Here is a 15,524-nt window from a genome sequence, read left to right on the forward strand (position 1 = left end):
TGGTAATTCTATTTTTAGTTTTTTAAGGAACCTCCAAACTGTTTTCCATAGTGGCTGTACCAACTTACATACCCACCAACAGTGCAGGAGAGTTCCCTTTTCTCCACACCCTCTCCAGCATTTATTGTTTCTAGATGTTTTGATGATGGCCATTCTGACTGGTGTGAGGTGATACCTCATTGTGGCTTTGACTTGCATTTCTCTAATGATTAGTGATGTGGAGCATCTTTTCATGTGTTTGTTGGCCATCTGTATGTCTTCTTTGGAGAAATGTCTATTTAGGTCTTCTGTCCATTTGTGGATTGGGTTATTTGCTTTTTTGGTATTAAGCTGCATGAGCTGCTCGTGTATTTTGGAGATTAATCCTTTGTCTGTTGCTTCGTTGGTGAGTATTTTCTCCCATTCTGAGGGTTCTCTTCTTGTCTTGTTTATGGTTTCTTTCACTGTGCAAAAGCTTTTAAGTTTCATTAGGTCCCATTTGTTTATTCTTGATTTGATTTCCATTATTTTAGGAGGTGGGTCAAAAAGGATCTTGCTTTGATGGATGTCATAGAGTGTTCTGCTTATGTTTTCCTCTAGGAATTTTATAGTGTCTGGCCTTCCATTTAGGTCTTTAATCCATTTTGAGTTTATTTTTGTGTATAGTGTTAGGAAGTGTTCTAATTTCATTCTTTTACATGTTGCTGTCCAATTTTCCCAGCACCACTTATGGAAGAGGCTGTCTTTTTTCCATTGTATATTCTTGCCTCCTTTGTCAAAGATACAGTGCCCATATGTGTGTGGGTTTACCTCTGAGTTCTCTATTCTATTCCATTGATCTCCCTTTCTATTTTTGTGCCAGTACCATACTGTCCTCATCACTGTGGCCTTATAGTATAGTTTGAAGTCAGGAAGCCTAATTCCACCAACTCCATTTTTCCTTCTCAAGATTGCTTTGGCTCTTTGGGATCTTTTGCGTTTCCATACAAATTGTAAGATTTCTTGTTCTAGTTCTGTGAAAAATGCCGTTGGTAATTTGATAGGGATTGCGTTGAATCTGTAAATTACTTTGGGTAGTACTGTCATTTTCACAATGTGGATTCTTCCAATCTAAGAACATGGTATGTCCCTCCATGTGTTTGTATTGTGTTTGATTTCTTTCAGCAGTGTCTTATAGTTTTCTGCATACAGATCTTTTGCCTCCTTAGGCAGGTTTATTCCTAGGTATTTTATTCTTTTTGTTGCAGTGGTAAATGGGAGAGTTCCCTTAATTTCTCTTCCTGCTCTTTCGTTGTTAGTGTATAGGAATGCAAGAGATTTCTGCTCATTAATTTTATATCCTGCTACTTTACTAAATTCATCAATTAGTGCTAACAGTTTTCTGGTAGAGTGTTTCAGGTTTTCTATGTATAATATCATGTCCTCTAAAAAGAGTGAGAATTTTACTCCTTCTTGTGAAATTTGTATTCCTTTTATTTCCTTGTCTTCTCTGATTGCTCTGGCTAAAACTTCCAAAACAATGTTGAATAATAGCGGCGAGAGTGGGCACCCTTGTCTTGTTCCTGTTCTTAGAGGGAATGCTTTCAGTCTTTCACCATTTAGAACGATGTTGGCTTTTGGTTTCTCATATATGGCTTTTATTATGTTGAGGTAATTTCCTTCTATGCCCATTTTCTGGAGAGTTTTTATCATAAATCGATGTTTAATTTTGTCAAAAGCTTTTTCTGCATCTATTGAGATGATCATATGGTTTTTATCCTTCTGTTTGTTGATATGATGTATCACATTGATTAATTTGGGTATATTGAAGAATCCTTGCATTCCAGGGATAAACCCCACTTGATCATGGTGTATGATCTTTTTAATGTGCTGTTGGATTCTGTTAGCTAGTATATTTTGTTGAGGATTTTTGCTTCTATATTCATCAGTGATATTGGCCTGTAATTGTCTTTTTTTGTGACATCTTTGCCTGGTTTTGGTATCAGGGTGATGGTGGTCTCATAGAATGCATTTGGGAGTGTTCCTGCTTCTGCTGTATTTTGGAAGAATTTGAGAAGGATAGGTGTTAGCTCTTCTCTAAATGTTTGATAGAATTCACCTGTTAAGCCATCTGGCCCTGGGCTTTTGTTTGTTGGGAGATTTTTAATCACAGTCTCAATTTCCATACTCGTGATTGGTCTGTTCATAGTTTCTGTTTCTTCCTGGTTCAGTCTTGGAAGATTGTACTTTTCTAAGAATGTATCCATTTCTTCCAGGTTATCCAATTGATTGGCATATAGTTGCTTTTAGTAGTCTCTCATGATCTTTTGTATTTTTGTGGTGTCAGTTGTTACTTCTCCTTTTTCATTTCTAATTCTGTTGATCTGCGTCTTCTCCCTTTTTTTCCTCATGAGTCTGGCTAATGGTTTATCAATTTTGTTTATCTTCTCAAAGAGCCAGCTTTTAGTTTCATTGATCTTTGCTATTGTTTCCTTCATTTCTTTTTCATTTATCTCTGATCTGATCTTTATGATTTCTTTCCTTCTGCCCACTTTGAGTCTTTGTTCTTCTTTCTCTAATTGTTTTAGGTGTAAGGTTAGGTTATTTATTCAATATTTTTCTTGTTTCTTGAGGTAGGACTGTATTGCTATAAACTTCCCTCTTAGAACTGCTTTTGCTGCGTCCCATAGGTTTTGGGTTGTTGTGTTTTGTCATTTGTTTCTAGATATTTTTTGATTTCCTTTTTGATATCTTTAGTGATTTCTTGGTTGTTTAATAGTGTATTGTTTAGTCTCCATGTGTTTGTAATCTTTACAGTTTTTTTCCTGTTATTGATATCTAGTCTCATGGCATTGTGGTCAGAGAAGATGCTTGATATGATTTTAGTTTTCTTGAATTTACCGAGGCTTGATTTGTGACTCAAGATGTGGTCCATCCTGGAAAATGTTCCGTGTGCACTTGAGAAGAAAGTGTATTCTGGCATCTTTGGATGGAATGTCCTATAAATATCAATTAAGTCAAGATGGTCTAATGTGTCATTTAAAGTGAAAGCTGAATCTTGAAGTGAAACATTGTAGTTTTGATATAGAAACCAACATTTTTAGATGAGTTTTCCAACTGTTTACTCTGTTAGTCAACATCTGTAGTGCTGTCATGGGCCCTTGAATTTGCTATCATCTTGCCCTTGAATTTGCTGTCATCTTGCCCTATTGGCTTCTCTTGCTGGTGGTGAGAACTGACAGATAAATGTTTTCCAGAAGAGAAGGAATAGTGAACCTGACCTTAGCTTCTTGCTTGTCTCTCAGACTGTTAAACTTCCCACCTTACATCCCTTTGAGTTTTCTTATTTTTCTGTGTAAGCATTATAATTCTATTGTAATTCATCACATGTTCTTTTTTTGTGAAAGAGTGTGTGTAATATAGTTTGTAATTGGACTTACATATGTGCCTGTATAGTTTTTAAAAAACGGGCCAAGCAGTTAACAAATTGAGTTGCTAGACCCTCAAAGAAATAGTTTAAGGATATTAAAAAGAAATCAAAGAAACAACAACAACAAAAAACTATGACCAAAAAAATGAATCTTTGTGTCTTGTTTGTACTCAAGAGCAACTACTCTAATTTAAGAGGCTGTCCTAGTTTACGCTTTTGAAGGTAAATAGAAATGTTCCTCTTGGTTATTTACATCTTCTGAATTTTACATCATATAACCTACATTTCCTACAGTTTCTGTACAATACATTCTGTATCTTCTGTGCAGTTTTTAGTTCATAAATCTTGCATAGGCCCTAGTCTCATTTCTCTTAAAATTGTTTGCTTTCATTTTTTCTTCTCTCTTCTTTAACATCATTTTATGGCATTTTCCTCAGGCAACTCTAACTGGCATTTTGCAATATTATATTTGTGTAAGTACATTTTTTCACTTTATTGTGGCATACTATTCCAAATAGGATTTCAGTGTGGTACTTTTTCATTAGGCTTACTTTTCAAGCATTAGGCCACTTAGAATGCTGTTTTGTCAGAAGTTGGCTCAATTCCTTTCTTCTTGACAGATGAACTTTCAGGTGTGATATGAGTTGCAGTTGGGGTGATACCTCTGGTTGGAGAGTAAGAGGGCTATGTTGTTAACCAAATGCAGTGGGCTCGAAGTCTCTGCTTGTGGGGAAGCACACAGATAGTGGGCAGTTAGAGGAAGGGAGCCCCACACATTCTTTCCTCTGCTTCTTTCTCTGCAAACTCTGGAGCCATGTGGCTTTGGGTTTAATTCTAATCATGGTCTCTGGAATGAGACTGTGGCCCTAAGTGCCTCAGGAGCACACCCACTCTCACAGGTGTGCATACTTGTTAATTTCAACTGCGGAAGTTAGTAGTGATTAAAAGGTCAGAATATGTGGTCTCCTGGTCAGCCAGTTCCATCCAGAACTTAGTGGTGTGGTCACTTACCTAGCTTCATTGTCTTTGATATAGACAAAGCTCATGCTGGGTGCCTCCAGTTACTGTTTTTTCTGTACTAGAAGAAGGAATATCTTCTCTCAAAGGGAGATGAATCTGGGATAGTGATTTACATCATACAAATTTTTAACCTGGATCATCATTGAGGTAGATTCATGAGCATAAAAGTGAATTCTAGTTACAAACATGAATGATAAATTTCATTCTGTCAGTAAATGTTGAATTTATCTATGTGCCACTTATTCCATTAGATGATGATTGCAAACACGTGTCCTTTTATACTTAACGTAAGACCTGACCTGATTTAGCTTGACCCTTTCTCTGCCCTTTTAAAGGTCTAATGCTATAATGAATAAGATGGGGAACTGGAAATTGATTCCAGCTGCATGAATACACAATCTTCCCCAACTCCAGAGTTTATAAAACTTGGATTGTTTTTTCCCCCTAAATGCTTAATTTTGCTTTTGAACTCCACTTTGCAGGAAACTAATTTATTCACATTCTAAAGTGGCCTTGTGTTTGTCTAGCAAGGAAATCAGCAAAAGGGTTCTCAAGGAAAGTAGCAATGAAATTGAAAAGTGTCTACTGTCACCACTGGTGATAAATCAAACCGATGTTAAAGATGCAAATAGTCATTCCAGTACCCTCTTCTCCGTTATTAGAATTGTTTAAGTTAATTAAGCCAGCAGAGTACTTCATTATCTATTATGCTGCATGCTAATGGCAGATTTAAAGTTTCACTGTTTTATAATTTGAAAAAATTTCTGAAAATCTTCTTTAAATCCATTGCATTTTAAAACTATATACTTAATGGTAACTAATACTATTATTTGGGAGGGTGTATTTATTGTACCTCAGTGAGGTTTCTAGTTTGTGAGGTTTACAAAGTCAAGAACTTTTAGGAGACAATCACATTCAGGGTAGCTTTTGTCTATCTTTTTGAGAAAGTGATTAAAACAATATATAATGCATTTTTATTAGACTGTCAAGAATTTAATTACATTTAACTTAGTATTGTAGAATTTTAGATGTACTCTATTAACTAAAATTAAAAAAGCTGTTATAAATTACTGATATGATTGGTTTCTTTCATTTGCAGCATTTAAATATTAAGACACTGACGGATGATATGGTAAGATTATCCTTGATGTTTCCTTTGTTGTAAATCTTAACTAACCACATAATGTTGATGGTGTGCTGCACTAACACCTTTGAAATTGCTACAAACTGCATGTTTTGGAAATGGACTCCTTTTATAGTGCTAAAGTAAGAGGTAGAACTGGTGAAATGCATTAGATTGTTGCTTTTAAATAGTAAAAAGGACTAGTCAATATGTTCGTTTAAAAATTTTGTTTAATCACAAGTTGTTAGTCAACTTGGAATCATTCAAATCAGCTCTCTTTCTTTGGGGATGAATCACACACTTCAAAAAGAGGCACAAAAAATTAGCTAAAGGCATGTCAGCTTTTCAAAAATATGTAGTTGCTAATTAAAGTAAACCAGACTAAAATATCATGCACATATTTTTAAAAAGTTTTGTTTAAAAATGAGGGAACCAAGCATGCCTTGTCCTATATTCTGCATGTTGAAAATAATAAGCTTTCTTATAAGTATTTAACATTTTATAACACCATTACAGATTCTTGTATATTCAAATAAATTTTTCTGAGAAATATATTTTTGAACGTATCTCTTGGTTAATGGTTAAGAATAACAATAACAGTAACAACAAGACCCAGATAAACCATAACACCAAAAATATAGAAGCATGGTATAGAGGACCAAGTGCAGCACTCTGATAATTAGGATTTGAATTCAGCTTCACTTTATATCAAATATGAAGCAGTGTCTAGAACACAGTGAGCATGCAAAAAGTGTTCAGCACCCTGATATCCAAAGTACCATCTTAGGCACGTGGTTCAGGTGGGCATACAAAGATGAATGAGGCATAGATCTGGACATGCACGATTTAGAAAATTAAATTAGATGCTACGTTTTACTTCTCTGTATAGTATCAAAGAAAAGGATATTTGTGTAAACTTTTCTGGATAACATTTCTTTTTCATAGGATAATATTCAGAAATGGTAGTAATGTTGAGCACTTATGCATATTATCTGTATGACTTCTTGCCCTGCAGGGTAGGTGATGTCCTTATTTTAGTGCTGAGTGCATTGGGCCTCAGGCAGCCTAGGTGTGCACAGCTGGCTGGTGTGGTAGCTGTGGCTTGAATCTTGTTCCAGTAGCTCCAAACCTGTATAGTTGCTCTGCTGACTTAGCCTTCAAATGGCTTCTTAAGGCCGATAATAAAACTATGTGCTATTATTATGTGTGAATTTTTATGAGAATTTACAGTGGCATATTTGTTTTACAAATTATTGAGATATAATTCAGATAGCATGAAGTTCAGCTCGTTTAGAGCAGACAGTTCAGTGGTTTTTTTTTTTTAGTATATTTGCAGCTTTGTAAAACCATCATCACAATCAATTTTAGAACATTTTCATGACCCATAAAGAAACCTCATACCTGTAAATAGTCAATCCTGTGTTATTCACAACTTGGCCAGCGCTAGGCAATGGCCAGTCTACTTTCTGTCTGTAGATTTGCCTCTTCTGGACGTTTAATGTAAATGGAGTCATATGTGCTCTTTTGTGACTGAATTCTTTTACTTGGCATAATGTTTTCAAGGTTCATCCATGTTGTGGCCTGTGTCAGTGCTTCCTTTCTGTTGCTGAATAATATTCTATGTGATGATATTCTTGAGGTTTGTTCGTATTTTGTGGGCATGCTGCATTTTTTTTCCCAGGGGAAGTAAAATATGCCAAGAATATCATCACATAGAATGCTATTCCCCTACCCTTACCTTTGACTCTGCTTTGTACTTTGCCAACCCACAGTCTGTATCCCAAGTTCTAGAAACAGAGTCATATTGTGGAGTGGCTTTTAGTGGGCTGCTATGGAAGCCACTGTGCTCTGATCTTACGTTAGTAAGTGGGTTCCTCCTCAGGGAAGACTTTTTGTCTCTCATCCTTCCTCCATTCCTCGCTTCTCCCCTTATCCTAGCCCTTGGGCTTGGTAGGGTCAGAACTCTTGGGTTTTACCATAGTGCCCTGTGCATATTTTTATCAAAGTAGTACATGATTTATCGTCTTTTTTTTTTTTTTAATTTTTATTGCAGTATAGTTGACTTACAATGTTGTGTTAATATCAGGTGTATGGCAAAGTGAATCAGTTATACATATATGTGTATATATTCTTTTTCAGATTCTTTTCCCATATAGGTTATTACAGAATATTGAGTAGAGTTCCCTGTGCTGTACAGTAGGTCCTTATTAGTTATCTGTTTTATATATAGTAGTGTGTATATGTCAATTCCCATCTCCTAATTTATCACTCCCCCCAACATTTCCCCTTCAGTAACAATAAGTTTGATTTCGAGATCGGTGAGTTGGTTTCTGTTTCATAAACAAGTTCATTTGTATCATTTTTAAATTAGATTCATATATAAATGATGTCATATGATATTTGTCTTTGTCTGACTTACTTCACTTAGTGTGATAATCTCTAGGTCCATCCATATTGCTGCAAATAGCATTATTTCGTTCTTTTTTATGGCTGAGTAATATTCCATTGTATATATGTACCACATCTTCTTTATCCATTCTTCTGTTGATGGACATTGAAGTGGCTTCCATGTCTTGGCTATTATACATAGTGCTGCAGTGAACATTGGGATGCGTGTATCTTTTCGAATTGTGGTTTTCTTTGGCTGTATGCCCAGGAGTGGGATTGCTGGATCATGTGGCAGCTCTGTATTTAGTCATTTAAGGAACCTCCATACTGTTCTCCATAATGGTTGTACCAATTTATATTCCCGTCAACAGTGTAGGACTGTTTCCTTTTCTCTACACCCCCTCCAAAGCATTTATTATTTGGAGATTTTTTGATGATTGTCTATGGTCTGTTTTTCTCACTGGTTTAAACCTTTTTGAAGACAAAGACAATGTGCTGTTATTAATACTTACAAGTATGTTGTCTGGCACATGTTAAACATTTTCGTGAATTTATTGAATGAATGAAAAAATGAGTCTTGGTTTTGATAACCTGTCTGACTTTGTGATTTCCTTGGATCTGGGCCTGGCTTGGTGCTGGTCAGGCTTTCTGGAGATGGAATCTTGCCTTTGCACAGAGTAGAGAAGCTTTGACAAGGACCTGCTGTCAGCCATTCTGACCACCTGCCTGGATTTCTGACTGTTACCTTGACCTGCCTTCATCGTAGATGTGCATATGATCGAGTGTCCTGGATTCCTTGTTATCCTCCCCTTCCAGGGAAAGATTGAGCAGGCAGTCTAGTTTAGGTAGCTGGCCCATTGTTGTGGAGGTCAGAGAATATGCACAGCTGTCTTGAACAGGAGACACTGACAGGTGAGTTCTTTCTTGGTCATTGTTGATTGATGCGCTGTGGAAAGAGCATTGGATTTGGAATCAGAAGACTCATTGGGTGACAGAACTTCACCACTTCTAAGCTCTGTGACCTTAGCAGATCAATTATTGGATTGTTCACTTATCTGTAAAGCAGGACTAATTTTATACCTTCTCTGCCTTCCTCATAGGGTCTTGATGAGTCTCATTTAAGCTAAAGTATGTTGAACTGCTACATTCAGATCTGTCCCTTTTTACCCCCTTTAAAAATATTTCCCAATATGTGGACAGAGGGGTGGTGTGATTGACATTTGCAGCTGAGCCTTACAGGGTATGTGTGTTGTAGATCAATGCAGAGCTTTGAGGAGGAAGAGGATAGCTGGATATTTTGAGGGCTTTTTAAACTATTTCTGGTGAGTTAGAGCTCAGGGAAGCATTTGCCACTGATGCTTTGATGTGTGCTAGCAATATGTTTTCTAATTAAAGTTTGCCATCCCTACAACATGCGTTGCATGTGTGCTTTTAATTTAGAACTTTCTAACGTGAATAGCCTTTTTTGGCCAGGACTTGCGAGAAGGCGTATAAGAATGGCGTCTGCTGTAGTCATACGTTTAACAGTATTTTAAAACCATTAAATCGAAATATCCTGGGAAACATTAATGTTAGGAACCCATCTCTTTAGGTCACTTTGTTAAAGGCCTGCAAAAGTACTTTACATTTCAAGGTTATTTCTTAAATTACTATCAGAATTTAATTTCATAGGATACTTTTGGGTTAAAGGAATGAAGTGTTACTGTAGCCTTGAGTATACAGACAGAGTTAATATACCTAGGTGGAGTTAATATACTTTAAACAACATTCGTTCTAGGAATACCTGGACATCCATTATGTATAAAGTGCTGTCCAAGACACTAGGATAATATAAAGGTGGAAAAAAAATCATTTAGTTACAGTGCTCCATTGTTTATACCTGAGTTGAAAAGAAAGCTTTCCTTGTAGAGGCAAAATGATTGGGAGGAGGATAGGGGATGGGGGAGGGTGGTGGCGGGGGAGGGGTGTGTGTATGTGTCAAGTGTGAAAAGCTGGATGAAATTGTATGTGGACGTCATGATGCTTAGTTTTCCATCAAAGTGTCCACTGGGTGTTTTTGTGGAATAGGGGTTATTTTTGACCTGCTTTTTTTTCTCCCTTGTCCCTCACAACCATTTGTCTAAAGTAACATCCTCCTGCTGATCTTCATCTCTGCTTTCATCTTGTTGCAGCCTGTGTTACTATTGTAATCCCTTGTGTGGCCTGCAACAATGCTTTTCAAGCTTTTTTGACTAGGACACACAGTAAGAAATACACTTTATTTTGTAGCCCAGCACGCATACACAAATTCTCTCTGTTGAAACAGAAGTTTTTTAAGAATCAATATTTAATGTTTCTGAGCATAATGGACTCTGATCTTTTTCTTTCCTTTCCTTTCTACTTATTTTTACTCCTTTCCATTCCATGCAAAAAAAGAAGGGTGATTCATTCCAATAAATTGACTTCACGACACCAAATAGGCCACGGTTATAGCTAGCAAAACAGACGTTGTCTTGTACAGCAATTAGAGGAAGTTCTGAGGTCTCTGTTGGTGTCTGCTGTTTGTTACAGTAGGCGGATGTAGGGGAGCGGGGTTAGGGTGCCAGCTCTGCCATGTACTAGCTCTGTGACTTTGAATTGGTCATTTAGCTTTGGAGCCTAGGCACCCTTGCTTATAGGGATTTTTTTTTTAAGAGCTAATTTAAGTAATATATACCAAAATGCTTGGTAAACCACGCATTCACAGTATTAGTGATTAGTATGCACTTTTAAAAATTGACGTATAGGGATTTGCCTGTTGGTCCAGTAGGTAAGATTCCATGCTCCCAATGTAGGGAGCCTGGGTTCAATCCCTGATCAGGGAACTAGATCCTGCAAGCATGCTGCACTTAAGAAGTCCACATGCCGAAACTAAAGTCTGTGTGCCGCAACTAAAAGATCCTACATGCCACAGCTAAAGATCCCGCATGCTGCAACGAAGATCCTGTGTGCTACAACTAAGACCTGGCACTGCCAAAATTCATAAATAAATAGATAAATATTTTAAAAATTATGGTATGATTTACATATAATATAATGCGTTAATTTTAGAATTGCAGTCTGAATTTTGACAAATGTATACAATCATGTGTACACTACAGTTACGATATAAAACATTTCCATCACCTTGAAAATTTCCCTCTGTCCTTTGTCATCAATTCTCTTCCCCCTTCCTGGCTCTTGGAAAATACTAATCAGTTTTCAGAACTATATAGTAGTTCAGTTCCTAGGATTTCATATAAATGGCATCACATTGTATTTTGCCATTGTGTCTGGCTTCTTTTACTAAGCATAATACTTTTGAGACTCATCTAGTGATTGGGTGTATTAGAAATTGGTTCTTTTTATTACTCAGTAGTGTTCCCTTGTTTGGTAAACTAAACCAACTAAAGTTGGTTTACATATTCATAAGTTTGGGTTGTTTCCACTTTTTGGCTGTTGCAAAAAACTGCTATGAATATTTGAGCACAATTCTTTTTTGGACAGATATTTTCATTTTGGAGGGCAAGTCATGTGGTTTAACTTTATAAAACACTGACAAATTGTTTCCTCTAATGACTAATGATATTAGACATCTTTTTATGTGCTTATTTGTCATTCCTATCTTGTTTGAAATGAAATGTCTATTACTAAATATAGGCTTATTCAAATTTTTATTTCTTCTTGAGTGAGACCTGGTAGTTTGTCTTTCAAGGAATTTTTTTTCATATTATATGTATTGTTGAATTACGAATTATTTGTGATATTTTCTTTTTAATGTAGGATCTGTATTTCCCTCTTTTCCAATTCTGATAGTGATACTTTGTCTTCTGTTTCCCCCTCTGATTAGTTTGTCTAGAGGTTTTTCAATTTTACTGATCTTTTCAAAGAACCAGCTTTTGGTTTCACTAATTTTCTTTATTGTTCTTTTATTTTCAGTTATTTGTTTTTCTTATGTCTATGCTTTTGCTTTATTCTTTTTATGGCTTCTTAAGGTGGAAGCTTAAATAATTGATTTGAGAACTTTGTTTTCTAATAAGAATTTTATGCTATTAATTTCCTTCTGAGAGCCACTTTAGTTACTAATCTTCTGAATATTCGAAATAGTTTTAAATTTCCTGTTGATTTCTTCTTTTACCCATTAATTATTTAGGTATATGTTGTTTAATTTTCAAATATTTGAGGATTTTCCTGCTATCTTTCTATTACTGTATGTAATTTAATTCCCTTGTGGCCAGTAACCATACTTCGTGTGATTTCAGTTTGAGTCTTGCTTTCTGTCCCAGAATGTGGTCTGTCTTGGTGGATGTTCCATGTGTATTCTGCTTTTGTTAGAAATGGTCCATAAATAGTAAATAGGCCAAGTGGTTGACAGTGTTGTTCACATCCATATTCTGGTTTTCCATCTGCTTGTTCTAACGATTATTGAGGACTGTTAAAGTCTCCAACTATAATTTTGGATTTTTTTATTTTTCTTTTTAGTTCTTTCAGCTTTTGCTTAATGTTTTATGAAACTCTGCAGTTAAGTGCATATAGATTTTGGGTTGTTGTTTCAATTTATCATTGTGAAATGATCCTTTTTATTCTCAGTAATATTCATTACTTTTTAGTCTATAAATTTAATGGTTTCTCTGCTCTGCCTGATACTGTGATCTCCTTCCTCTTTGAAGAACAAAGATTTCTTGGCTTCTGTGGCAGCAAACTTTATAGGTTTTCATATTCCTCTGACCTTTCCTTTTCTACCTCTATTGTGTGTTTTTCCTTTGCCTATCTTAAATTATTGTCATTTCTTAGGTTGCTTTCCTGAAGCCATTGCTCCTCTCCTGTGTATATAGTACTTGACTTGGGTGATTGCCTTTGTGTATGTCTCTGTCTATGACCTTTCCCTCAAGTTGAGACATTCGTGCATTGGCCTACTGAATACCTTCATATGGATGTCTCATTTTTACTGGAAACTCTACGTGCCCCAAATTAAACGCTTCACTTCCCTCTTAAACGTATTTCTATTCCTATATTTTCATAGACGGTAACTTCACCCTTCCAGTGTTTCTGATTATTTCTTGAATGTATTCTCTTCTCTCACGTCTTCTGTCAGAACACAGATTCCTTTGTTATTCCATAGACGGTAACTTCACCCTTCCAGTGTTTCTGATTATTTCTTGAATGTATTCTCTTCTCTCACGTCTTCTGTCAGAACACAGATTCCTTTGTCAGGACTCTCACAACTTTCTGTTGCTTCCAAAAAAGGCAACTTCCTGCATAGCAACCAGAGTGAGCTATTTAAATTGCATGTCTGAGCATATTTTACCCTATTTGAAACTGCTTAGCTGCACCTGTTATCTATAGGTCAAGGCTAAAGCTTTTTGTGTGGCACATAAGGCCTCCACGGTGGGACCCTGCTACTCTAACTTGATATACATCTCTCAGTCAACATGCAGGAATCTTCCAGGGAATAGAAAGATGTAAGATAAGTTGCTGGAGAATTTTCTTAGATAATGTAAAAACACAGCAGCTGATTGGAAAAAGGTGTGTTAAGTGTTAATGAGGACTATTGATTATTAGCTGTGTGCCAAGTAGCATTCCAAATGTTAGCTTTACAAACACATTTAGTTTTCACAACAAGCCTCTGAGCGGGCATTATTATTATTATTCCTTTTTTCAAAGACAGAGAAACTGAGGCAACAGAGGATATAAGTAACTTGTTCAAAGTTACATGAGGCAGCCGGGAAAACTGGCAGACTGGCCCCAGAGAACATGGTCTTTACCAAGAAAGTTACACTGCCACTTAAGTCCTATCCCTTTCTGCATTGAGAGAGCCAGTGTAGAATCTAGAAGGATATCTCCTTATTTTCTGCTTTTCTATTGTAGCCATCCATGTGAGACTTCTGACCTTGAAACTGACAAGGAAAACTTGTATCATAACCATTGATCTTAATCCTGAGAAAATTATAATTATAAAGACATACTGTATCTCAGAAGTTTTCTGTGATAAGAAAGAACTGTTTTGAATGTTTCTAGTAAACAAAACTGAAAGAGGTTTGTCCCAAAGGAATAGTAATATGTGTGACTGAGAGATGGCAACGGGTAAAGGATTTAAATTTTATTAATTGCAAAGGACTTAGAAAAACTTCTGTATGGAAACCACAGATCTAGCAACAACGGCAGCCACTCGCAGATATATGTGCAGGCTTTCCTGGTCCCCCTCCCCACCCCATCCCCCAAGTTCCCCATAGGAATGGGGTCTTAGAGACACTGAGAGTTTCATGGTCTGGGTGTGCGTTCTGATGAGCGCTTTGAGAAGCACTGTTCTTTGATTCCCTGTCCTCCGTGGGCCTTCAGACTCACTCAAAACTGACTGCCACCAGACCGCTCCAGCACATTCCTGGGTGTTTTCTGTGAGACTGGTGCACTCGAAGAGGAGTTCCCAGATGGCTGTGCCTGACAGGCCTGGATTTGTCTACCTGCAGACTAGTCCTGTGCCTACCTAATATGCTGTGTGTTGTGGAATATATGTTAAATCAGACATCATACTTATTAAAGAAAATAAAATGATTTTGATTATCTGAATTTGTGCCTAACTTGGAAGTCTGGTCATGGAACCTAAATCATTAACTTTAAAAAAAAGAGCTCAATGGAAAAGAATAATTTAAAATAATTTTATCATATTAGCCTAGTAAGACATAAAGCTTTCTGTACTATAATTTATTTTGCATTTTTAACTTATTTTTCCTTTTTAAGTTAAAAACAAATGATAAAGCAAGAAGTATGATAATATATTCCACAGCTCTGCTGTAAAACTGTATATTCAAAATATTCTGTGTAAAGTAGATATACCAGCATAGACTGGGACAACTGAATATATGTGAAAATAAATTCTTTAAAACTTAAACTATTCACTAAGTAGGGTGGGCCTTTGTGAGGCCATTAATATGAGTTAACTAGAGCTTCCTGTACTTAGATTTTCAGTAGTGACACCTAAGTGCTACCTTGGAATTTTTAAATATTAATGGGCTGGTTTAGAGAGCTTCTCCTCAAATCAGTAGAAAACTTGGGAATAAGATCGAGAGCTCTCAGAGTTGAATATGCTAAGGTGCAGTAGGGTATGCAGGCTTGTTTATTCATCCTTTTATCCATTCATTCATGAAGCCTTTATTGAGCACTTAGGACTGTTAAAGGAGTACAAAGATGAATAATCTATCTCTGCCCTCTGGGGGCAGTGGGGAAACAGATGTGTACACAGCCAGTATACAGTTGTAGTGCAGGGATTTGGGCTGGAACGGTGTAGTGGTAAGGTCAGCTTTGGTCTTGGAGAAGACTTCATAGAGAAGGTGACTTTTCAGCTGAGTTTTAAAGGACAGATTGGAATACAGGCTGGCAGGAGTGGTAGTAATAACTTTACTTCCTGGATATCAGTGAAATGGATTCCTAGTGGAAGTATCAGGTTGGCAAGTAGAAAGCAATTGTTGATGTCTTCAGGTAATTTTTGTGTATGGGTACTATTGGTTTATGTTTAAAAATAGTGTGATACTTATTTACAGAGCTAGTTTATATTTCCTTTCAAGCAAATAGTATTATAGTGTTTGAATATATGTAACTAGAAACTGTACT

The 15,524-nt window shown here is 36.4% G+C and overlaps 1 protein-coding gene across 5 annotated transcripts in view; it reads left to right on the top strand.

The window, feature by feature from the left end:
- DIAPH3 (diaphanous related formin 3) overlaps positions 1 to 15,524 on the top strand; it is a 485,817-nt gene that overhangs the window by 26,245 nt on the left and 444,048 nt on the right. For 4 of the 5 annotated variants that reach the window (XM_057707607.1, XM_057707613.1, XM_057707610.1 and 1 more), the window contains one exon: positions 5,508 to 5,540. The exons of the other annotated variant lie outside the window; for it this stretch is intronic. In XM_057707607.1, coding sequence (XP_057563590.1) covers positions 5,508 to 5,540 — 33 coding nt within the window. The remainder of the gene's footprint in view (positions 1 to 5,507; positions 5,541 to 15,524) is intronic. 5 annotated transcript variants of the gene reach the window in all.

This window comes from Hippopotamus amphibius, chromosome 14 (genome assembly GCF_030028045.1).
Source record: "Hippopotamus amphibius kiboko isolate mHipAmp2 chromosome 14, mHipAmp2.hap2, whole genome shotgun sequence".
Taxonomy (NCBI): Eukaryota; Metazoa; Chordata; class Mammalia; order Artiodactyla; family Hippopotamidae; genus Hippopotamus; species Hippopotamus amphibius.